This window comes from Cebidichthys violaceus, unplaced genomic scaffold (assembly GCF_023349555.1).
Source record: "Cebidichthys violaceus isolate CVI_PGR_0920_01 unplaced genomic scaffold, fCebVio1.0.p SCAF_59, whole genome shotgun sequence".
Classification (NCBI taxonomy): Eukaryota; Metazoa; Chordata; class Actinopteri; order Perciformes; family Stichaeidae; genus Cebidichthys; species Cebidichthys violaceus.
In genome coordinates this window covers 259481-284505 of record NW_027176805.1, presented here as the reverse complement: position 1 = coordinate 284505, position 25025 = coordinate 259481, and the positions used below count along the sequence as shown (strand labels likewise).

Here is a 25025-nt window from a genome sequence, read left to right as displayed (position 1 = left end):
AGAGTTGTCCTCACTGTTCAGGTCCCTGACAGTGAGCTTGCAAATAATGATTTTCCACAGTTGTATTTTATAAGAGACTGGATTTCCAACCATTGGATCTGCCATTGGTGTGTGTGTGTGTGTGTGTGTGTTTTGAGGTGACTGCAAGAAAGAGATACTGACAGTCAGAGGGAGATGGAGACTCTTCCTCATAGAGAATTTTACAGCAGTTTGTGAGTGTGTTTTTTTTTTCGGGGGATGTAAAAATCTGGGACAGAATGAGCCTTGGGGTGTATCAGCAGGCATCAGCCATCACTGAAGATGAGGCTCAGTCCTCTGATAAGAACTGATGCGAGCCTATGAAACCTGGCAGCACGCAGCCCTCTGGAAAATCCAAAAGGCCTGGTGATCAAAATGGGGAGAAATGGCATCAGACAAACAGAGGGAAGAACACGTAAGAGCTGAGTTTGGTTACGAGATCTTCACTCTTTGAAAAATGAGACATCGACAATAAAAAAACGGTGCTTTTGAACTGTTATAGATACTTTAATTCTATAGTTGCCAGAATGGTAACTTGATCTTCTTTAATTTTGACATATTGGTGGTAATTGTGATTGTTTTTTTGTATAAAATACATAATGCCTGATGAAGAAAAACGTGTACCTCTGTCCAGTCTTCGCTTTTGATGAATAATAGAGTAAAACTCAATCAGCCTCAGTTGTCCTTTCTGGAACATATGTTTATTTCAACAACATAGATCTGACCGTCACAGAAGTCTTCAGTATGGAGAGCACGCATTGATACTGTCTCCACCAAAACAATTACATTCCTCTGACACTTGTTTCAACGTTATACCTAAGCCTTGAAGACACAGTGTCTCTGACGGCCAAGACCAACTGTTCTCATCCTTTTATGAAGATATTGCATATCCAAGGTCTTTAGCTTTTCCGCCAGACAGCGGGAGCCTCCTCACATAAAGTGTGCCAAGTGTGACGGTCCCTGAGCGTAAGTCCTGTTCGACGGGAAAGTCAAAGAATCTTGGGAAATGTGAATTTCATGTGACCTTGTCCTTTAATAATTAACACTTCTGGTCACAGTGGCCACTGTTTAGCAAAACATAGGGCTCACTTAATTGTGGTGACTTATGTTCATGTTTGTGGATATTTCAGTTTAGAAAGGAACTAAAGTCATCAAATGTGTAGCAAATGTTTATGGAAAACTAATTCTGCCCCGGTGGAGCTTTACTATGCAATTACAGCACAGTATATTATTGTTGCTGTGTGAAAGTGTACAGATTTCCACCACAAGTAAGTAAGTGCACCTTTGTGGCTGAAGGTGATGCAATGTTATTAGTATGCAAATCAGGAAATGAAAAAAGGCCCTTGGGATAGAAGCAGTTCAATCACGCCCTGTACAAATGTTCTTAAGTAATTAATAAATTAACTAAATTCCATCGATCTATTTAAATGTCAGAATAGATTGCTAAACGATGTCATTAGTTACTTACACTTCCTTTCAGATTTCCCCTATCTGTATGTGAGTAAAGTCTACTTTATTATTCCATGCGGACAGTGAAGGGTTAACAATGTTCCAAGACGTAGCCTACTGAAGGAGGACAAATAAAACCGTCCTCAGCTATGACGGGCTCTGTGCAGCACCACTAACAAACCGGTAACCGGGGCCGCTCGTCAACGTCAACTTTAGGAAATGGATTTCAGCTCGAGAGGAGTGAACGGGAGCTCGGACGGCCCCCACGGCGCGTGGTTGTAGAGCGAGATCAAAAGGCGCGTGGTCTGCGCGGCGGCCGTGTCTCCGTTTCATTCTCACTGCCCCTCTTTGAGCACAGTCCTGTTCACAGCGCGTGCTGCTGATCGCTCGGGTTGCGTCTGCAGGAGCGGCGGTTCTCTTCTGCGTGTCTGTTGTCTGCATGTGTGGTTTGCGCGTGAACCGACCGAATCAAAGACGAAAGCAGGCCAGCGCGAGCCAGTAAGAAAGAAAGGCAGGCAGGGCAGAGAGGCAGCCCGCGAGCGCTCAGCTAGCAACCCGCACGTTACGCTGCGAGAAATGGTCACGTCCGCACCGGGGATCCTTCTGCTGCCGATGCTAATATGTCTCCAGCACTGCATTGACGTCCACGGTAAGTCTCGAGTCCTTGTATGTTTGTGTATTTTGTTCCCTTATGCGTGTCTATTTGTGCGCTTACGCGTGCGTATTTGCGCGTGTGTGTGTGTGTGTGTGTGTGTGTGTGTGTGTGTGTGTGTGTGTGTGTGTGTGTGTGTGTGTGTGTGTGTGTGTGTGTGTGTGTGTGTGTGTGTGTGTGTGTGTGTGTGTGTGTGTGTGTGTGTGTGTGTGTGTGTGTTGGGAATCAAGGCGCTGGGAAACACGCACCATGTCTCCTGTGAGGTTGGCTAACATTACCCAGCTGTACACCTGTCTTGGCTGCTCCTTGAAGGAATGACCGTGCTTGACTACACCTTGGGCTAGTCAACCTTGCGCCTCTTTCTTAGCAAAGAAACCCCCAAATAACGTATTTTGGGGGCTGAAATGAGACCTGTTCTGCTTTGTGACATTGCAGTGTATTTCAAATAAATTAGTTTGTCTTTTAAATTAGTAATTTAATAGGCTTGAGTGTCTTTTTTGCTTTGTCTCTGGAAATGAAATGAATTGAAAAGGAAAAGAGGGGGGTGGAGGAGAGGCCCGTGTGGTTAGTGTCGCCTGCTGTATATCTAACGTTAGTGCTTGTCGCCACTCATCCGTGGTCAATTAGCCCTGTGGTTAATTAATTTCACCCTGAAACAGACACGCAGCCCTTACGAATAAACCTATGCTTCTTGTGCCGTCTTAGCGTCAATAGCATGTCCTCATTTCTCATTCACTTGCACTGTGGGATTCTCCACTGCCTTCACCACCCCCAGCGAGGCTGCTAATTTATTTATTTATTCCTGAAGTGGAAGCCGACAGAGGGAGAGGGATGGCAGGGAAAAGGAGGAGAAAAAAAGGGGGGGGGGGGGGGGGGGGGGGGGGGTTTACAGTGGCTTGATATAGAGCTATAAAACAGGGGTAGGTTGGAGCACCGCAGTCCCGGAAGTGTAGCGTCAGCTGAGCGCGAGGAGTTACCGTGCGGCCAATTACCGGCCGCAGGTGATCCCAATGAGGGCCTAATTAAGTGACCAAGGTTAATTTAAGTATTGCCAACTGGCTGTGATTGAAGAGCAGTTTGCAGCACTGCTGCAGATATCAGTTCATATCCGTTAACCACAAATAACAGAACGTTATAGTTTGATTAGTCAGTGACATGATTAAGAAAATACTAGTTCCAGCTTTACAAATGTGAAGTTTTGCTGAATTCCTCCATAATATTGTTAATTTAATGTTCTTGGATTTTGAACTGCTGGTTGGGGGGGGATACAATGAAATGCACCTTGGGTTGTGACTAACAGGGATTTGTTTTTTCTTTCTTCTTAAAAAAAATAAATAATAATTCTGATGACTAATACACTATGCTGACTAGTTGTTGGTGCAGCCCTTCACAGATCCTCACATTTGAGAACCCGAAAGCAAAAAAAGTTTGGCGTTTCGACTTCATTAAACAGTTTTTTATTGAAATATTTATTTCTTTACTTGGTCAATTAAGCGATTAATTGACCGTTTCAGAACCAATTCACATCCTTCAAACTTTACTCACCTTGTATTATAGATCAGTCATGTCATTTTGCTGACTAACCCTTCTCCAGGACAGTTTATCGCTTAGTAAAAAATGACATGATTTCTATTTCCTATAAATTAATAGCTCCTTCTGTCTAGTTTCTAGTTGGCTTGCGCTCACCTATAGTGTTTTTCCTCCTACCTTATGCCGAAAAGATTGTCCACAGTCTATTGAGTTTGGTAGCACTGTTACAGATTTTATGAGCTGTTAAGTGACTCAATGTCCGAGTTCTTGGAGATAGAATTGCAGGACTGTGATATGTAGTACAGTCTTTGCTGACATTGTGGAGGTTCCTTTCTGGCCCTCCCAATACATGGGATCTGTACAAAACATTGGCACGGTTTTATTACTGCAGTTAATAATAATTTCAGCAGTAGTTTGCAGGCAGGCTAAATTATGAAACTGCTCCGAGAGGCAGAGAGCCGTGTTGGGCTACTTGTGTCTTGCAGAGATTTCAGTCTCTTGAATTCCTACTGTGGAAAATGTCCTTTGGAGGAAACGGAGAATCAAAACTGTAGTGCTTATAATGTTAACACTGTCCTCATACACCCACCACCTCCTTCTCATTCTCCGCTCCAAAACACACACACACACACACACACACACTCACACACTCTCACACACACACACACACACACACACACACACACACACACACACACACACACACACACACACACACACACACACACACACACACACACACACACACACACACACACACACGGACTGAGTGAGTGAGCCTATTTAAACAAGACGTAACACAAATTGGATAGCGGCTAGAGCAGCAGCAACGCTGGCCTGATTTAAAATGGATGTATTTCTCCTCCACGGTTACTGTGATGCGATGCGAGACCCAGATCCCCAGCTATATGGGGGGGGGGGCTGTGTGGGGGTGCGCTTGGTTCTTGAAGTGGGCGGAGTGGTGGACAGAGGGGGGAGGAGTACACTGCAACCATTTCTGTTACTGGGGAAAATTGCATTACCATGACCTCCAGTCTGACAGCATTTCTATAGCGCACAATGATCTACTATTTTGGGAGATAGACGGTTCATTGCAGCTCCACGCCTGTTGAATCTACGGGTTCAAACACACAGGGAGTACTAGCAGGGGAAATGGTGTCTTTTGAAATGATCTGTGATTTTTAAAATCACACCTTCCGTTAATGGCTCCATCAAGATAATTGGCCTTTTAGGTTAATGTATACCTTCTTTTTTTCAACACATTTGCATGCATCAGTGAGTGTGCCAGGGTCACTGTTGGCAAGAAGACTCTGATTTCAAGAATTTAATTTTGAGTCGTAATGAGAAAATATACTTGTTTTAAGAAGTCATAACATTGTGAGCATATAGAGTGATTCTGCTATTATTACTGTCTTGCTATCTGACCAAGTGCATAACCTGGAAAATGGACCCAAACATCCACCCATACACTATACAAACCTGTTGTCTAAATATGTTTTTAGATCACATTTTTGAGGTTTGAACTTTGCAAATGGGAGTCTGCAGCCGCGGGAGAAATAGTGCTGGCTCCACCTCCTGTGTTCTAACGCATCATGAACTAATCTTGCAATCATTTATGCAAACCCACAACAAAAAAGACAAAAAGAGAGAAATTAAAGGCATAGAAGCAATGCCGTTCATCATTCTTTTGCAAGACAAAGGGGTGAAAGCTTCCTCAGCCCTTATATGGTATCGGTATGTACAGTTTGAAAAGTCCAGCCGAACATTGAGTGTGACACTGCAGGGAGAAGGAGAATACTCTTGCACAGGTTTATATAGCCTACTTCAAGTTACTATTGAAGTCTGTTATTTTGCTGATTGGCTCAAAGTGCAGGGTGTGCAGTTTTCCAGACAGCAAGTCAATGGGTTTCTGTAGAGACGCTAAGATGGTAACCCCAGAGAATACACCCTTAAAGAAACAAAGCACAGCAACGTGTACAGCTCTCGGTTACAGCGCTTTGCATGTTGCACCTTGTTGACTACATCTCACATTCACTTGTGCAAACCGTGCTGTTGTATGAGGCTGGATTTCTAGATGTGTTTCTCAGGACAGGGAATTAGTGGAGTGTGACATAAACATCATTAGGGAATGCTGAACGGTCTTAAATCAGTCGCACGTCGGTCTGCATTCTACAACATGATGCAACTTTGGCAAATTAACAGGAATTACAATAAAAGTGTAAAAGCTTTTTAATGCGGCAAGGAACTGGTAAAAACTCAAAAAGGAATTAATGTTCCAGTAAATGTATAGTTTATAACTGCTGATGAGGATAGCTTGACCCCATTGTCACAGATACCCCATTCAGATATTGTCGTCGTTATCGACCAGATATTGATATTGGTGCGTCTTTGAAGTCCAGTGACTTATTTTTTTTTATTTTTATTTTTAAATTGGGTGTATAGCAGTGAACTACAACGGGTGCTAATTCAACAAGACTTGAGTGAGAAATACTTTCCCCTGTTGGTGTTAAGTGTAGTATTTCAGAATGTCTGTTCACTAGACTCTGCTGTTTTGTAATGACTCCGTTTAGACCTCCAGAAATTGAAGTCAAAATGTTTCCATGTTGTGACATTTTTGATTAAAGTAGTTGTTCATTTTTAAAATCCAGGTATTAAAGTATTGCAAGCTTGTATTGAACGTCATATTTCTTGTGTACTGACACTTGGAAACTATCAAAGTTAAAGTATCAACATTTAGATTGTATGTTATTTAGGCAACTTTCTTAAATGGCTGCTTGGTTGAGATAACATTGAACATTTTTCAGAACTAGTTCTGTAAAATAAAAAAGTTGTCAAAGTATAGCTTTGGTATTTGTCCCAAAGCCCTCGTTTAGCGTTGGCACAGCTCTAATAGCTGTCGCAAGGGTGAATATCGATGGATCCACTCAGCAAAATGAACCGCTGGAAAACGGACAGATATTGGTTCCATCTAAAAAAGCCTGAGTTACCTTTTACGATACTTCTGTAGTTCACACGCTGATTTGTTTTTGATCAGCACAGGACTAAGCAGTCACTGGGCGCCTGAGGCTGTCTTTATATGATCATTATCGCTCCGTCAGCACTAAATGTGCGTCAGCAGCGAGCGGTAGGTCAGGCTGATGAGATGAGTCAGGACTTTTATGGTTGAAGTGAAATATTTCCCTTATGTAACAACTCATGATGATGACTGGTTTGTTTGCCTCTGGCTTTTCTAATATGTGTAAGTTTGTGCCTTTTTTGCAGCACAACTAGTGTCAGCGGTCCTTCTCAGTTTGTGGTTTTGTTTCTGGCTTATTTGCATCATGTGGATAAATAGTTTTTCTTCATGTCTGAGCACTGGATACATGGGGTAGCTAAATAATCACTCTCACCACTTACCAAGCAGACTAGATGTTTTAAAAGGCTAGATGAAGCTGGAACCTGAAAACAACAAGCAAAGGATTTAACTGATGAATCTCTTCACATCTAAGAGAGACTTAAGAGGTCTTAGTTCTCTGGGTTTTTGTAGTATAAGGAGTTTGAAATGTGGCTTTAGTGAAATGTAGATTGCATTTGTGGATCTTTTGAGCCGTTTCCCAGTGTTTCTGGCACCCTGGCAAACTTTGTCTCAGGTTTACATGATCTACCACGTTTGTGAATTGGCCCAGTTGTGCCTGGAGAAGTCTAGATCATCGTAAAAAAAAAAGCACAACAAGTTGCTGGCCGAGGCCCAGCTTGCGTTAACAGTGGGATACTCTGATCAAAAGCTTGCAAAACTGTACTTCAGTTCAATTACTGTAACATTTTTGTTTGGCAATGCTTTTTAAACATTTCAGTGAAATCCCAGAGCACCTCTGAGCTCAACCCACTGCATGAATAGCAGAGAGCCTCTCAAAGCCCTTTATTTAATTAGTGTCTTTTTGTTTTCAAAAAATAAAGGAAGTTCCTAGTTGTGCCTTAACTCATTTCCTCTTTACATGGAAAGGTCTTGGTCAGATAATTCTCCTTTTTACGAAACGTCATAATGTAGAGTTTAGAAGGTGGTGTTGTTGTTGTTGTTGTTGGATGAATCTGTATTTTTTTTTTGGCTTATTTCTTAAACGGGGTAATCTTATCATATATCTGCTAACTCTTGCTAACACACAGCTGCTGTATGGATGTTGGGAGTGTCTCGCTGGCCACAACAAAGGAGGGAGATGCACTTGGCAATGACTAACTGAAAGGCATTAAAGTAAGGATCATTACAATGAGCCAGTGGCTAATGTGAGGATATTGCATGTCGTTGGTGTAAAATTAAATAAGAAAAAAAAAAATGAAGTAAGATCTTTCACATCATCTTTGATTCTGTTTTTTAGCTTCCCTCTGTAGCCTTCTCTGCTCCAACGTTTTGCTCTTTGGGATTTGCTGACTGCTCTGTTTCATTGTTTTGCTGAACCCAGCCTCTTATATTGTTGCAATTTTACCCAAATCCTCATGGTGTGTATTGCAAATGTCTGTGCGTGTGTACACAATGACTCAAAAACTTGAGCAACCAGTCATCTGTGTCATTTAATTTTGGTTGACGTAATCAGAAAGCTCATTGTTCTTGTAATTGTAAAAGTAATGAATCGGATGACTAAGTCAACGTTCCAACTTATCCAGTGAGGTTTTTCACCTTTTAATTCTTACCTCTAAAAACTATTTCATTTTTGTTTTTTGAACTTCTGCTCAGGATCTAAATAAGCAGTTGGAAGATGGCTCCCTGCGCTCCAGGAATTTGTTATGGGAAACTCTTCATATTTTATTTTCTGACATGTTGTTGGAATAATGGAAACCAGCATCTGTTGCAGCCACTCAGCCACATTTAGCTGCAGCACTCTTTGCTATGAGTTTTTATTTAGTGGTCAGAGGGTCACATGGTGAGCAGTATGACCTGTCTTACTGAGGAGGAAGGATTTCCAGAGCTGTGGAGGTAAGCCACACGTTTGGTGTCCCTTTAGTCCAGATTTAAAATGCTGGTAGGTATGCTGTGATGCATAATGTTTTGATTGAAATGGTTAATGTGGATGAAAGGTCAGCACACTCTCTCTCCTCTGTAACATGACCGTGGTGTACGGCTGGTGTAGTCTTGGTTGAATGGAGGTCTGCAGGCAGTTGGCACTGTTGGCTCTAAATCTACCTCCTGGGCTGTGAAGTAAGTGGACTTGCAGCAGCCAGCAGTCCTAAACCTAAACGGTCTCTGTACAGTGGCGTTTGTGAAGCTGAAACCACATTCTGTGACTGGAGGTTCCAAAGTGGCTACAGCTACAGTCAGCAGAACCACAGATTGTATAACTTGGGCACCATTTCATTAATGCAGGTCTTCAGTTGTGTGTTGCTGGCTCGGTTAAAGGCCCGAGGCTCCGCAGGTTCAAATCGAATCAAGAGAGAATGTTTCTCTCCCTTAAGGAACTGCTGACCCACTTAAAACAGTTTCCTTCATAATGGCATTTCAGAGACTAAATGTCGTTTTAAAAAGCTTTTTCCATCCTGACAATACAAATCTGTTTAATTCCTTTTGCTCCTTTTGGCCCCCAAATCTTTTTTTTTTTTGTCTCCTTGCACCCAAAAAGTTTTGACGGGCAACATGTGATGTTGTTGTTGTTGTTGTTGTTGTTGTTGTTGTTGTTGTTGACCTTTTCAGTGATTCAGCTGCATCTGTTAACTCTCCTGGGTTTCTATTATCAGTGTGTGCGTCATTTACCCACCTGGACAGTCACACAGTCCAGACTAAAATGACTGTCGAGGTCAGATGGTGATATTTTAAGGCCGAATGCTGCACTACAAAAAGCTCTTTGTTGTTGAAGGGGAATTAAATCTTGTGACAATTTTGTTTCTATTGTAGTTTCACTGTTTTGTATTTACCAGACTGAGGATTGAATGCTGACAAACTTCGACTTCAGCAACGATCTATTGATGCTGTGTATTCTTTCTCCCTCCTTGAATATTGTTTTTAATCACTTTGCTCGTGTGTGTGTGTAATCTGTTCCACCTGTAGGGAGCATGCAGAGGATGCTTGTTTGTTGTATTGCAATACATGAGAAAAAAAAGTTGTATTGTCAGGTTTTTTTCCCCCAACATACTTAAAGTAAAATGATTACTCACTAAAAAGGCAAATGGGTTTTGGATCATGGTAAAGAATTCCAACTAGGTTCCCCCGTTTCCTCTACATCACTCTTTCTGTGTCCTTTAGACAGTTGAACAGATGTTAGCCAGTAGACATTTTCAGGACACTGAGCTTCAGCTCTCCACTAAAATGTGTGTGTGTGTGTGTGTGTGTGTGTGTGTGTGTGTGTGTGTGTGTGTGTGTGTGTGTGTGTGTGTGTGTGTGTGTGTGTGTGTGTGTGTGTGTGTGTGTGTGTGTGTGTGTGTGTGTGTGTGTGTGTGTGTGTGTGTGTGTGTATAAACACAATAGGAGGATGGTTTTTCTCTCCTGTGCCTTGTGTTTCTAAAGAGACGTTTCAGCAGGTATGATGTAGGTGGAGCTGGATGGAAGTTATTTCACCACAATTCTTGATTGTTAACAGAGGTACTGTTTTGTAAAGAGACGAGAAGGACTTTTTGTGGAAATCCAACTTGTGGAGCTGCCTCAGTGATCGCTGAGGGTAGCTGAGCACTGCAGGGAATCTTTCCAGGACTAAACAAAAAGCAAATTACTCGAAACAAATAGTAAATGATAATTCTGAATACATTTTGCACTATAATCACTTGAGTTTTCCTCACACCCCCCTCTCTGTCTGTGTGTCTTCCTCTGCAGGTACGAGGACGGAATGCGAGGCCAGCCAGTTTCAGTGTGGGAACGGTCGCTGCATCCCGTCCGTCTGGCAGTGTGACGGAGACGAGGACTGCGCCGATGGCAGTGACGAGAACTCCTGTGGTGAGATGCTGAACATGCGCTGCTCACACACCGCCTGCTACGTTCCTTCATTACCATGTGCGCACGCGTATTACTTCATGTTGTAATACTTGCTAAAACGCCAAATGTGTATTGGTCCACAGCTGAAAATAGTCCCCATCAAATGCACCATTTACTCCTGTTTGATTTAAAACTACAGAACAAATACAATACAATGCTGAGCTGCAGTTTTGAAATCACTCAGCCTGAGAGTGAAACTCTATAGGTTTGTGAGCAGTTTTTGTCCTCAGTAGGAACCACAAACGATGACGTATGAAAGTAGCATTAAGAAGGAGACTTACACATTTTGACAATAATAAAAAATTGAACACCAGCTTTATCCTTTTAATTATTGTTAATTCCTCTTTGTACTCATTTGTTGTGACAATTCATGAATGTTAGGATGTTACAGTTTTTGTGCATCAGTTGCCATTTCCATTGCTGCTGTGCTGTACGTGGGCTGGAAATGTATCGTATTAACACAGTTAATGTGGCATTTGATGGCGTGTGGGCGAATTGATGACAATCCATCTTGGTTACATTGAGCATGGTTTCCTGAGTGCCAAAGGGACCAATGTGTAAATTAAGTTGGTAATGGTGTCGGACTTGTATCTTGAAAGGTCAGCTCGCAGGCTGCCAGATTAAGTTTTTACATCGGTAAGTCTCTTTTTTTTTTTTTTCCTCCCTCTAGTTATTGGCGCACCACAGCATAGTGTCTTTAAGCCTCTTCTTACCACCAGCTTTGCTTTTTAGTCAAAATGAATGCAAATATCTTGAGCAGCAACAAAGGCCTTTATCTCCCGGTTTTAAACTTAAAGCTGGGGTCATGTCATGGTGTTCAACGCTCTGTTTATGGCCACAGATAATGTAGTTGGAAGCATCTAGTGTCTTGTATGCTCAGTATTTCTCAAGCTGTTGCACTTCGCCATACTCTCATTACCAAACTGCACATTTATTTAAGTCATAGTTTAGAAACATTAAAAGTCCAACGGCTGGAATCAAGCACAACACATTATAGTTTTATTTAATGCAGTATTAAGTGCCGACACATGGAATAGAATAGTTATGTTTTTTTTCACATTTACACACATGGGTGTCTACTGACATTCAGTATGAGAACCCACCATGTTAGCTTGGCCCCATCAGGAGACTTCCCAGCATCCCTTGGGGCAGAATGACCTGGTGATGGGAAGGTAGCAGATAGAGCACAGCTAAATATGGATATGACAGAGTTGTGCGTGTGTCCAATAGATTTCAGATCTTTCTCCCTTTTTTTTTTTTTTTTTTTTTTGTGTCCCTCATCTATCTGGGTCATATGAGACTGGGAGGGAGGAAGAACAAGTGAAGGAAATGAGTGAGGATAAAGGAAGAAAGCATGGGGTGGAGGGGGAGGAAAAAACAGCTGATCGTACTGCAGTGCTGAAGGAGGGAAAGATCCTGATGAGCAGAAGACCCCCCCCCCCCTCTGATACAGGATTTCCTTCAGGAAATTAATGTAAAGTTTCCACAGCAGTTCCTGAAGTTGATGTTAATGAAGCCCAACAAGCCTGCCCAGTATTGGAGTAATTAGTGATGTTGAAACGATCGTCTTATCTTACAAAATTTATCAAGACGTAAACGTGGAGGATGCTGAGTTTGAACCAAAAGCCAATCAAATGACTTTTCAAATGACTGTGATGGACTAAAACAGGTCGTGACCTTCTGTGCCCATAATCTGTTTCACCCAATCACACTGTCTCTCAGCCACAGACATGTTGCTGCGTTTGAGTCTCTGTCTGCTATTCGCTCAGTGGGAGATCAGAGATGCTTTGACTTTCAACCAAGACAGAACCGAGACGTGTGAAAGATAAGAATCCAAAATGAATTCACTAAAGAAGGTTAATGAGGCCCGCTGCGACTTGCTGCTGTCGTGGCGCAAATTGGGAGTTGGTTGTTTCTTGGGTTCTTAAATGTGTATTCTGGTCAGAGAGACTGATGGAAGGCCTCGAGGAGACACCAAAGCCCAGTGTGGAGGGGATTCGCTTGTGTTGGAATCCCTTAAGTTTGTCTTGATAAGCTGCAGTAGGTGGAGGGTTTGGTTGTATTAAGTTTGCATCTCCATATATACTGTTGCAGACCTATTTACTTACCTGTAGGACATTTAGCGAGTTGGCTGAAACGCAACAAAAACTCTGGGCCGTCGATGTAAGACAGGAAGCTCAATAGTTGAGCCCAACGGCAAAACAGAGTTGTCAGAATCTACGATTTACTGCGACGCTAACTTTAACGATAGCTTAGGCTGCTTCAGTACCGTTATGTTGAACAAGATATGAAAGTAGAAAAAGACAATTCCAATGCAAACATAGCCTACCTCATGGTCAAGACTGAGTTTTCTTTTTGTCACTTTTATATGTTACATGCATTGATGGGGAAATTCATACAGCAGTCAAATCTCCAGAGGATAATTTTGAATGCGTTTTGATTGCAAATGTGGAGCTTGGGCTCTTCTTAATCAGATTGCAACAGATTCTAAACTTGTGACCTTTTCACCTGATAGAGGCTCCGGTTGGATGTTGTGCAATTCATATTCATGAGGTGTGGCGAGTATGGCTTTGGTCTTTTCCCCCTTCGCTTCCTATTATTCATGCGTTTCTGTTTCTTTGATGTGAGAGGTTTCATTAAAGAACATGTCGGTCTCCTCTTCTCTGTATAATGAATCAATCTCTTTTCTCTCCCTTTCCAGTTAGAAAGACTTGTGTGGAGGTGGACTTTGTGTGTCGCAACGGCCAATGTGTCCCGAAAAGGTGGCACTGTGATGGGGAGCCAGACTGCGAGGATGGGTCCGACGAGAGCGTAGAAATCTGCCGTGAGTACGGTTTCCTCCTCTAAAAAGCTTGCATGTTTCACGTCAGATTTTGTTCAGAGTTTATGATGGAAACTCGTTTACCACAGCAGTCTTCAAATATATAGGCTTGAATATTTTTCCCATTACTAAATGTACATTACTGCTTTCCAAGACGAACTTGGGAGCTTAGGCTTTGCATTTATTTTCTGGTAATCTTCGCGTTTTATTCATTTTAGTACACTATGTCAATCTACTTGCTTGAGACTTTTGCCAATATATTTAATCTTGGTTGAAGTCCTTATCCGTTATTCATTTCAGCCTTGAATAGTGCTGGGCGGTATACCGGGTCATCCGAGGTCTGTTAAACTGTGTGGGAGATAAAAAAATCAAGTAAAACTCTAATATTAAAGTAAACCTACTGTGATCTGTGACTTTAATGGTCTAATACAGATGAACGGTGTAGAAAACAATAGTTTTACAGCTGTTGCTATTGCTGCATCACACACTCCTAGATGTTTGGTATTTATACTTTCATTTAACGAGTACTTTCACTTTAAGTCTATTTTGCTGATAATATATATAGCTGCTGAACTGATGGCAGGACTTTTACTACCATATTTTAATTTCAGAACACTTCTATGATTGACAGATTGCCTGTCTAGGGTTCTCGCATGGCAATGGAGGAGCTGCTATATTAAGCAGAAGCAGTTTGAAGAAAAGTTTTTGAACACTTCTTCCACAACTGAGATGATGTACTCTATGTACTCTCCGTGAGTCCGACAGCTGTGTAATACATACGGCTGATTACTCCTGGAGTTAGTTTAGCAAGCAGCAAAGTTTTCTGACCATCTTGAGTGCGTAGTAGAGATTTCATGCGGCTTCTCTCACCGTAGCAGAAATTCAGAGAGCCACTTAAAAGCGGTCATGTTGGGTCTCCTGTGAGCTGCCCCGTCAAATGTATACTGCAAGTTGTTTAAATGGAACTAAGGAGAGCTGCTGAGCTTTAAATGTTCTAGCTGTGATGCGAGGTCTTGCCGGGGTGCTTGTTTGAATCCAAGAGATGAGAGACGATGGAAGGTGTTTACTGAAGTCGTTTTAATGAGAATCTCTCGTCTGTGCTGCCTTCACTGTGCCGTTGTGAAGACAAATGGACTGTGGCGTCTCCTGAGGTACAAAGACAAACATCAGAGGGAAAATAAAAGCACTTCATCAAATGCATGTTGGTTTGATATTCATGCCTCATGATATCTTCCTGAATGCTTAAAACGTGTTTTTAAGTCAACCAAAGGTGCCGTAAGTAAATAATGAACCTCGTGATGAAACCAGTACCAGTAGAGAGAAAAAGCAGATGGGTTCTCTGGAGGGTTGATGAGATGTTTTTTTTAACATGCATCTTAGCAGTAGAAAAGACAAACTGCCAGCAGATTTCTTTAAAACACATTTCAGTAGTGTTTCTTCTTACCGTGTGTCAGTTCAACATCAGAAGCAGAACTGTTTATTTGCCAAAGTGTTGCACATACAAGGAATCTGACATGGTGGATGGTGCATAACAAACAATCAGCACAGAGCGGAATACAAGACATGATTTAAAAATAGAAACATGTAGAAATTTACAATAAAACAAACATAAGAGTATATTATTGCAGCTGATTGAGTTGACAGCAATCTGAAACAAAACGTGTTTACAGAATGAGTCAAAGAGTCATTTTGGCTCACCATAGTGTAATTAAAGAGATAAAAAAAAAAAAATCCAGCACTCATACTCATAGTAACTATATTAAATGGCCTTGGTGCAATCGTCTTCATCATTTCATTCTTTTTATGGTGACTATTGCTCTGTTTCCGCTTCGTGGTTTGAGTCGACTCGACTCACTTTTGGCACCAGATCCATTTTTATTTATTTATTTTAAATCTGGGTCAAGTGAATGAATAGATTGTGGTCGATATTGACGGTGTCTTGGCTATTTAAAAACGGCTGGTTTGTGTAGGATGTTCACTGGTCTGCAGTGTCCCAACTTGTTTTAGCATTTGCTCAGCTAGCTTTGAATGGAGCCTCGACCGAAGTGGTACCAGGAACTACCAACAGCTTTTGCTAATGGAAAACCAAAAGAGAGTGAGGTGATTGTAGCGGCGCCATACGTGCAGTGTAAACGGAATATTGAAGGTCCTTGGTTTATCTTTGGGAAGGCACCAGCAGGAGTTTAGTTGTGTGACTCTTAAGATGACTTTTCAGCTGGGACAGAATGAGAACAAAGATAATGCAACAAATTCTTGAGCCAGACGCGGAATATGAAGTAGAACCCGAGTTATCCACACTTCATCTCGGGTTTTGCTGCAGTGTGTCAGCGCAACAGGTTGAGTGCACAAACTTGAAAACAAAGCAAAAATACATTGTTTACCTCCTGGCAGGAAAGAAAACAACCTTTCTTTGAGTCGGGGCTAATCCTTCCTGCACTCTTGGATGAGGATCTGTGCTGCTGAGATGAGAGCAGTGCAGTCTGGGGAGTTGTTTAAGAGTTTTTCAAAGCCGTTGGCTGCGTATGGTTGCCAAGATCTACCAAAGAAGACCAAATGAAATGGGTACTGTGCAAAATCAGTCACTGGTGGATAAGCAATAGTGTTTCTCTTCTATTGTTCTATTAATATACCAGATGATGGATCGTCCCATGTCGGCTCAAAGCCTTGGGGAGGAATTTGTATTATCCTTGGAAACCTTTTGATTTGCGTCAGTCCTGCCTTCTGTCATCTTGATTAGAATGTTGTTGTTGTTTTTTTCTTCACTTTTTGAGCCTGTTGATGTTTGAGTTGAACACTTTTTGTATTTATCCACCCTTTTGTCAAACAAGACCCAGCTGACCACCTGCTTGGATTCATCTGAATGATTAAAGTCCTCAGGGGCAAAGGATGACCTGATTGTTAAACCAAATTACTTTTGATAAAGCTTTTATTAGTTCAGCAATTGCATTACGGTGCGTGGCTTCACCACCAGCAGCAGCATAAATGCAATAAGTGACATCTCCCAATACTACAGAGAGCAATTCACGACAAACATGGCTGTCAGAGTTGGCATTTTGCATCTCACTTGTAAATCCTTGTCAATGCAACGTGAAGGGTTTTACTTATTAACTGCTTTTGCAGTTCATAATGCCGTTAAATGGTTGTGAGATGTAGAACCTAAATGGTTTTTAAAATGCTTTTGATGGGTTATAATCTAAAGTTTAAATCAAATTCATCTCAGTTTAAACAGACGACGAACAATACTAGTCTTTATCAGCTTATTATGGCTTCTCCTGATAATCTTTTCTTCCAACTTTCCCGGAGTTGACAGTTTTCCCTTTTTATTTCTGGTTTAATGTATCCTCCATTATTCTACAATAATGAAGTTGCCTGCTGAGAACTTCAGAGAATGACTGCTGTGTCATTTGATCTTTCCCTCTTTAAGAAGCGTCAACTTTCTGACATCGGTCTGTGCTTGTGTAGATTAAATAATACAACCAGTGTGTTTCTGCTTGCACGTGTGTGTGTGTGTGTGTGTGTGTGTGTGTGTGTGTGTGTGTGTGTGTGTGTGTGTGTGTGTGTGTGTGTGTGTGTGTGTGTGTGTGTGTGTGTGTGTGTGTGTGTGTGTGTGTGTGTGTGTGTGTGTGTGTGTGTGTGTGTGTGTGTGTGTGTGTGTGTGTGTGTGTGTGTGTGTGTGTTAAGAGGTTGTGTTAAGTTCCAGCCATAGCTGCAGTGGTGTACGTGCAGGTCAACCCAGCTACTATAGCTGTTATATCACCGTAGTGTTTGATCAGCTGTTACACATGACTTGGCAGCTGGGAATGGAATCTAAAGTGTGTGTGGGGGGGGGGGGGGGGGGGGAAATGAAGGAAGTGAGCCTCAGCTTCTGTTCTCTTAGTCCTCGATAGAAATACAAGCTGGCTGTCAGTCCTCCATGAACTCTAGTTTAAACCTGGGTTTTAGCTGACCATCTGTTTTGTTTACAGGCTCACACTGTTGCTGTCCGGTGAAATCTTTCTCTTCCGTTGTCTTTTGTGAGGAAAAATACCAACCGAAATGTGTTCATGGTATTCGGTATCAAAAAATGGGAATTATCAAAAGTTGAAGTCTCATTTTATTTGTTTGGCTTATACTTTGATCATATATTCAATACATAAATCGGCAAACCTTTTCTGACTAAATCAACTTTTTTCAATTTCTTGCTTTATAGTTGGATGACATTATTATTTTTTTTTTTTTTTTAAAACATCTGATACGTGTGACATGATTTCATCATGTATTTAGAATAGATCGTATGATCAGTAAACTGGTCCACTTGGAGACGAGATAGGTGTGATGCAGAGAAAGCAGTACCTAGTGTCCTACAGTGACTTGATTGTAGGTACTGCACCAAAACTGGATTCAGAAATATGGCAGCCTATGGTTACCTGGCTGTTATCAACAAAACTACATCCTCGTAGTCAATAATTCACGCAGCTGTATGGAGCTACTTTTCTATTCCCCTTCATGTAGCGCTCTATTGAGCCGCTCTTATCGCGGTGCCGTCCGATGTTCTGTGCCTCGCTGCTCGTTATCTCCCTCCACAGTGAGATTGCCGGGATAAGAGGCAACCCGGGTCTCGACGCTGAAAAAACAGCACTGTGGGATGAATATGTATGCTCAGAGAAAATGTTTGCTAATGATGCATGCAGATCTCCAGTTTAGCCTCCAGGTGACTTATATTATGTCCCTTATCTGGACAGAAAATCCTTTTGACCTTTTTTAATTAACAAACCTAAAACTATCAGATTTTAAATACCATTTACTGGAGAAACATCGTTCTATAAATATGATTTTCTCAAATTCAGCTGTTGATGCTCCAGCAAACTAGATTATGTAACAGCTTGCAGTTCTGGTTGTCTGGGTATTGAGTTAACAGAAGTGAGGAGTTTATGTTCATCACTTTCTTTGTGACGGGTAACTCGTAGCTCAACATCACCATTAATCTGCCAGAAGCTGCTTGTTATTTCCAACACAAAAAAGTCACATCTGCTGTGTCCTTGTTCTGTGCTCATATTTTTGGCACTGCTATCATGGGAGAAATGCACTAGAAAGGCAACAAGTAGAGCCTCTGCAGCTGTGCGACGACTCCATATATGATACTACTTGAACATGTTGCTTCATTTTATTTATTTTGAATAGCTCTGCATGAGCGTCGCATATTTAACCTCTTGGGTATGATTGTCATTTAAACTGAACTATTTGATACAGCTGCTGTGGGTTCACTTTGGCCTGTTGGACTCTAGAAGTTATTTTGCACTGACACAATGGAGTTTGTACTTCAAACTGTGCTTAGAATAAAGTATGAAGAAGCTTTTTGTACAGCCAGCTATACAAAACAACAAGCTGTGTAGTTTCAGCTGAGAGATGTGTTCGAGCGGAGAGTTTGCTATATTCCACAAGCTCTTAGTGTTTTTTTTTAGTCTCGTGAATAAGCAAAATACACTCTCAAAATGTCAAGAAAATATTCGTCCACTTGTCCTACCCTAGTGGCTGTTTTTTTTTGTTTTTTTTAGATCTGCATAATTCTCTTAAATGCTTTTCCTTTTTGGTATGCATCCAATGGAACAATACATGCATGTTTTGTGTTTTTGTCCGTGCAGACATGAGGACGTGTCGTGTGAACGAGTTTAGCTGTGGAGCGGGCTCCACTCAGTGTATCCCCGTCTTCTGGAAATGTGACGGAGAGAAGGACTGTGACAACGGAGAGGACGAGGTCAACTGTGGTAGGTGGACAAGCACGCATTCACATGGGAGGGACATTTGTCCACTAGTCTGTCTCACCATTTTCAGTTATACTAACCTTTTTTTATATCACTTGAGTTAATTCCTGGATTTGAACATGCATGTCTTTTTTTATTTTGTATTATCTGGAATGCCTTGTGATTCATAAGGACAACCACTGGAGCTTATGCCTGGTTCCCATTATTTACATGCATTTTGGTTGAAAGATGAGCATTTGAAGGCAAAGCCGTATGATGACCTACGATGCGATCACATGACACTTTAGTGACCTTTAGTTGAAGCAGATTGCCTGAACACACCTTCAAACAATTGACCTGCCTATTGGCACCACAGATGATGATAACAACCAAATTTCCTATTGGGGATGAATAAAGTATCTATCCATCTATCCATCCATCCATCCATCCATCCATCCATCCATCTATCTATGAGATGAGAGCTGCAAAAAATGCTATCCTGCTAATTGGAGCAAAAAGCAATGCCACATAATTATAGCTGCTGCTTTTGGACAAAACTTCGAACTGTAACTGTCCCTCTGACGCCTTTTGTTCCAAAAATGCTGACCTCATAGGGTGAGGCCTCTGAATTAGAATGCAGAAACAGAACCGAAGTTCTCCGTCATTCACATAATGAATTTCAGATGAAATCATTCTGGATTCCAATTATAGCCTCCTTACAGCTGCAGCTGTGCCGTTTACCCTTCTGTCTGATTCATATTGTCGAAGGAACAGACAACCTTTTGCACAGAAACACAAGACTGTTGTGGCTTGAAGCAGTGCAATGATATATATATATATATTTTTTTTTTTTTTCAGAGGTGATCCAAGTACTACTTGCGCACTGAAACCGTTTCATGGGTGTGTGTATCAATTACTGCTCATCCTCCAGCTGTTTATCCTAAACACTGTGCAGCATAAACACACTGACAGCCTTTTGCGCAGAGCCCGGCGCTCTGCCTGGACCAACTGTAAACTAAAATAATTGGATGTGACAGGAAACTGTACAGCAGCCTGTAGCATGCTGGTAAATTGTCTACATCCATCCAAGTTCTTAGTAAGGCAGTCCGGCAACATTTTCCCAGCACCTCCCTCCGGATGAGAAATATGGATTTCAAAAGCAGAAAAAATGCTTGACAACAGAATTAAAAACAAAAATGACAATTTTACTTGGCAGATAATTAGTCGTTATTAATGACGACATTGGATTGCCATTACTGCCGACGATGGAAGATGTTAATTGCGTCAATGAATAGGACGCTCCATCTGTAACATGCCAATGTTGAGTTAGTACAAGGAGTTGTATCGGGACTGATACCAGTGCTGTAGATGGTATTTGTGCGTCATCACTATGTAGATTTTAATATTGCAGCAGCAGGAGATGCTGATTAGCATCTTCTCTGGCTGAAGACGCTAATCGGTGTAATCAGCTGCTTAGTATGAGGAGACATTTAATTGTTGTCTCGTTTGTTCACATCAAATCCCTGCACCAGGATGTTTTACTGCAGTGTAGCGTGCGTTTTTAGGCAGTGACGCGCAAACGCGGCACATCACGATTGCGGGTGAAAAGACCTGGCTCGTAGTTGGTGTTCCAGTTCATCCAAAAGGTTTTGGATGTGCAGAGCAGTCAGGTTCTCCCACACCAAACTGGGAAAAACATTTATTGACCTGGTTTTGTAATGTTGAAACGGAAAGGGTCAAACACACACAGAGGAAGCACACTATTATCTAAATATCATTGTGTTCTGTAGCATTTGATTTCCCTTCACTGGAATTATTGAGCCTAAACTATAATAAACTGCCCCCGGCCATTATTCCTGCTCTACCAATATTTACAGTTGGCACTATTCGGGCAGGTTAGTGTTGTCCTGGCATCTGCCAAACCCAATTAATTTATCAGATGCCAAGTGGTGAGCGCTCTTCCACTGCTTCACCATCCGACCGGAGTACGCTCTGCATTACTCAACCTTGGAACTATGCATGGTTATCGCAAGCTTGTGTGCTGCTGCTAGTCTGTGCAAACATGTGACATGAAGCTTCTGACAAACATGGTTGTTGGTTCTTTTTTTTCTTTTTTTTGACTGAGCTCTTAAACCTCACACGGCGCTCTCACATTCACCCTAACCCTAACCCCCCCCCAACTGCCTCCAGGCAACATCACCTGTGCCCCAAACGAGTTCACGTGCGCCAGCGGTCGCTGCATCTCCCGTAACTTTGTGTGTAACGGCGAGGACGACTGTGGCGACGGCTCCGACGAGGTGGAGTGCGCACCGTCCTCCTGCGGTCCCAGTGAGTTCCAGTGTGGAAACTCGTCGTGCATCCCGGCCAGCTGGGTGTGCGATGACGACGTTGACTGCCAGGTAAGAGGATGCGCAATAAAATGCCACACATGAAATATTGATATACAAGCTGTGGGCCAAAGTTATTAAAGGGGATGACGTTCTTTCATTATCAGAGGACAGAGACAGAAGCAGGAATTTAATTTACCTGGTCTGGATAATGGTCCTTATGAATTGTAGCAATTTCCTTTTTTATTTCAGTCATGCAGTTATTAATGTCAGTAGATTTGTACTCCAAAGGTCTGAGAAGCCTGATTTGATGGTTGATAATTATCACTGATGCACTAGAGTGGCATGGCAAGAAGATGTGGGAGTGGATGTCTTCCTCAGCCAGCCGAATTTCTTTGAGCAGGTCTTTTTCAGGGTCTCAGGGTTTTAACCGCAAAAGCTCAATCTCTTCTAGTCTCAAGCCTGGACTTGAAAGACTTCTGCAAGAGCAATATGTTGTCATGAGTTTGGCTCTAACTTCCCTCACTCTGACTTGTAACCTGGGGGGTGACTAGTTGCAGAAGAAGAGAAGCTGCATCCGGCACAATGTTCACCCGCTGTCAAGGTGCATGGATCAGGGAAAACAGTGTGATCGTAATCTCTGGTGACCTTTTGTTTTGCCAAACTAAATGCATTTATTTTTACATTTATGTGTGACAAAGCCTATTGCTCTGACTATTGTCCTCTTCTTAGCAACGCTCTCTGATAAAGAAAGTAAACGACAACTCGACTGGTTGGCATGCCACCGCGACGCGGTAATTCAAGTTTCATTTACAGCATTTTCTATGGACATACAAATGGAAAGCAATATGCAGAGATGCAATGATTTACATTGTCAAAGGTAATGGAATGTTTTAAAAATAGAAAATCATAGTTGAGTTTAATGTATTTCAAAAGCTTGTCCTTTTGAACTTCAAGAAAGACGTTAAGTTTTATATTGTATCTCTTTCTGGTCTGTTGTTCACAATACTTTATATACAGGCAGTCCACAGAAACACATCCTCTCTCATATTTCAAAGTAGATTTTGCCTCACTACAACAAACTGTCCAGTAGGATATCCCTGGGCCGACGCACATTATGCACACATACCGGTTCTGCAAGTGGAATTTTCACAACACCCTGTGGTTATTGACCTGCCTTACACACACACACACACACACACACACACACACACACACACACACACACTGACTTTGACACTCCCCTCACGTTTTCACACATGGCAGAACAAGTTCCACTGAGTCTGCAGTTTTCCCGTTACCTGTTAATTGGCTGTGTGGTTATCACTGTGACGGCCTCGCAGGACAATGAGGGGGGAAAAAAAAAAGTGACGCAAATGCTCGCGCACACAAATATTTAGGCCGCTGTGTTCAATGTGAAGGTCACATTCCTGCATCAGTGTTAACAGTGCGGACACACGCACACACATTCTCGCTCACACATTAATCTGCTCCCACATGAGTCAGTGACTTTATGAGATGATGAAAGTGTGAGAAACTCCTCCTGCTGCTCCCCTTAATCCCATTTGATCTGATGGCAGAGTTTTGATTCCAATTAAATTGGTGAGAGTATAAGATCTGAGTCCTGAAAGCTCGGTGTCATTTCTGCCCCGCACGTCCTCCAGATCATTCTGTCAATCAAACGTGGGTCGACCGCGTTGTTTGGATTCTCTGTTAATGACGTTGGCTCTTGCCTTCGGTAGCTGATAACTGTGCAAAGCCTGGAAAACTCTTGAAATCTAATATTGTAAAGTGATATTAAGACAAAGATCAGACCGGTGCACCGTATTGCTCTCTGGTCTTAAAAATTCTTAAGTTAAAAGACTAAAACACATTGGGGCATACCGACAAACTCATTAACATAATTATACTATCTTTACAAATAACTCCGATCACGCTCTTGTGTCCGTCCCCTGCAGGACCAGTCGGACGAGTCTCCGTCTCGTTGCGGCCGTCACCCGACGCCGCCAGCCAAGTGTTCGTCCAGCGAGATGCAGTGCCGCTCAGGAGAGTGTATTCACAAGAAGTGGAGGTGTGATGGAGACCCCGACTGCAAGGACAGCAGCGACGAAGCCAACTGTCGTATGTACAGACCAGCTGTCGCACAAAAAATCAAGCATTTCAGGTCATAATGATGGATGTTTGGATGTGACGTGGGCCTGAAATCAAAGATGCTTTTAATTGACATAAAAAAGGATTCAATTCTGTATCATTTACAAGCAAGTTTCCATATTTGTACAATGTACATAATCTGTGTAAATCAGCAAAATTGCAAATATTGTCTTCAAGGAAAAGATCAGTATTTTGGGGTTGATTTGAAGGGTTTCAATTAAAACTAAAGAAATTCAGCTGTTAATATTAAACAAAAACGGATATCAAGTAATGTCAAATGAATTGAAGTGCAGCACATGATGGATCACTCTCAAGCCATCTTCAATTATTTTTCTGTCCAGTTATCTCTAAATGAATGCATGACGGTACAGCCGTCAATGTCATCGAACCCAAAGTGATGTTTTCTGTGCGTTTGATATCTGACCAACAGTTCAAAACTTGAACTTAAAAGCACACATCCTCGCTCTTCAGAAGCTGCAACCTCAGAATGTTTGGCTTTCTTTCACTGATAAATGACTATATTACAATGGTTGTTTGAGTGATTTGAATGAACAAATTGATAATGCACTACTTTCATGTGTAACTCTGGTGGGTGTGGGTGGGTGTGTGTGTGTGTGTGTGTGTGTGTGTGTGTGTGTGTGTCCTTTGCAGCTGTACGCACTTGTGGATCGGAGCAGTTCAAATGTGACGATGGGAACTGCATCCTGGGCAGCAGACAGTGCAACGGCCTCAGAGACTGCGCCGATGGATCAGACGAAGTCAACTGCAAAAACAGTACGTGTGTGTGTGTGTGTGTGTGTGGCTTTATTTATTTCTAAAATTTCTAAATGCTATTTCTATTTTATCATTAGGGCATTGTCTGGTGAAGACGAATTCTACTTTCTCACTCTATTTGTGAATTTAAAGAATGCTCATTGCTTGATTGTTTTAAAATGTATTTATTTACAATACTAGTACCAGTACAATACTAGTACCAGTACAGTACTGGTGGTATGGAGTTGCTTGCCTGTCTAGTTCTACCCAAGACAACAAGGTCACAAACGGAGGCGTTAATGGCTCTTCTGAACTATCTAGTCTAAGAATACAGAATCCAGTCTCCATCAGCATGTTAAGAAATTAGTCAGAAGGATTTTGTGAACTTGTCTCACACAGTCTGCACCCACTCTGTCATGCAGAGTTGATAAAAGGGTCAGCGAACCAAGACGATGCAGAAACGCATACATTTCAAAAACCTTGTATTTCTTCTCTTTGGATGTGTTTCTTTTTGTGACTTGTTTCTTGTCGTGTGTGTGTGTGTGTGTGTGTGTGTGTGTGTGTGTGTGTGTGTGTGTGTGTGTGTGTGTGTGTGTGTGTGTGTGTGTGTGTGTGTGTGTGTGTGTGTGTGTGTGTGTGTGTGTGTGTGTGTGTGTGTGTGTGTGTGTGTGTG

General features: G+C 42.0%; 1 protein-coding gene across 2 annotated transcripts in view; it reads left to right on the top strand.

Moving 5' to 3' along the window:
• Positions 1–1765: 1765 nt before the first annotated feature.
• Positions 1766–25025, top strand: part of vldlr (very low density lipoprotein receptor) — a 44351-nt gene continuing 21091 nt past the window's right edge. The window contains exons 1-7 of one of the 2 annotated variants that reach the window (XM_068732483.1): positions 1766–2116; positions 10422–10541; positions 13282–13404; positions 19023–19145; positions 21312–21520; positions 23407–23569; positions 24251–24373. In XM_068732483.1, coding sequence (XP_068588584.1) covers positions 2044–2116; positions 10422–10541; positions 13282–13404; positions 19023–19145; positions 21312–21520; positions 23407–23569; positions 24251–24373 — 934 coding nt within the window. In that variant the 5' untranslated portion in view covers positions 1766–2043. The remainder of the gene's footprint in view (positions 2117–10421; positions 10542–13281; positions 13405–19022; positions 19146–21311; positions 21521–23406; positions 23570–24250; positions 24374–25025) is intronic. The other variant, XM_068732482.1, reaches the window with a different exon arrangement.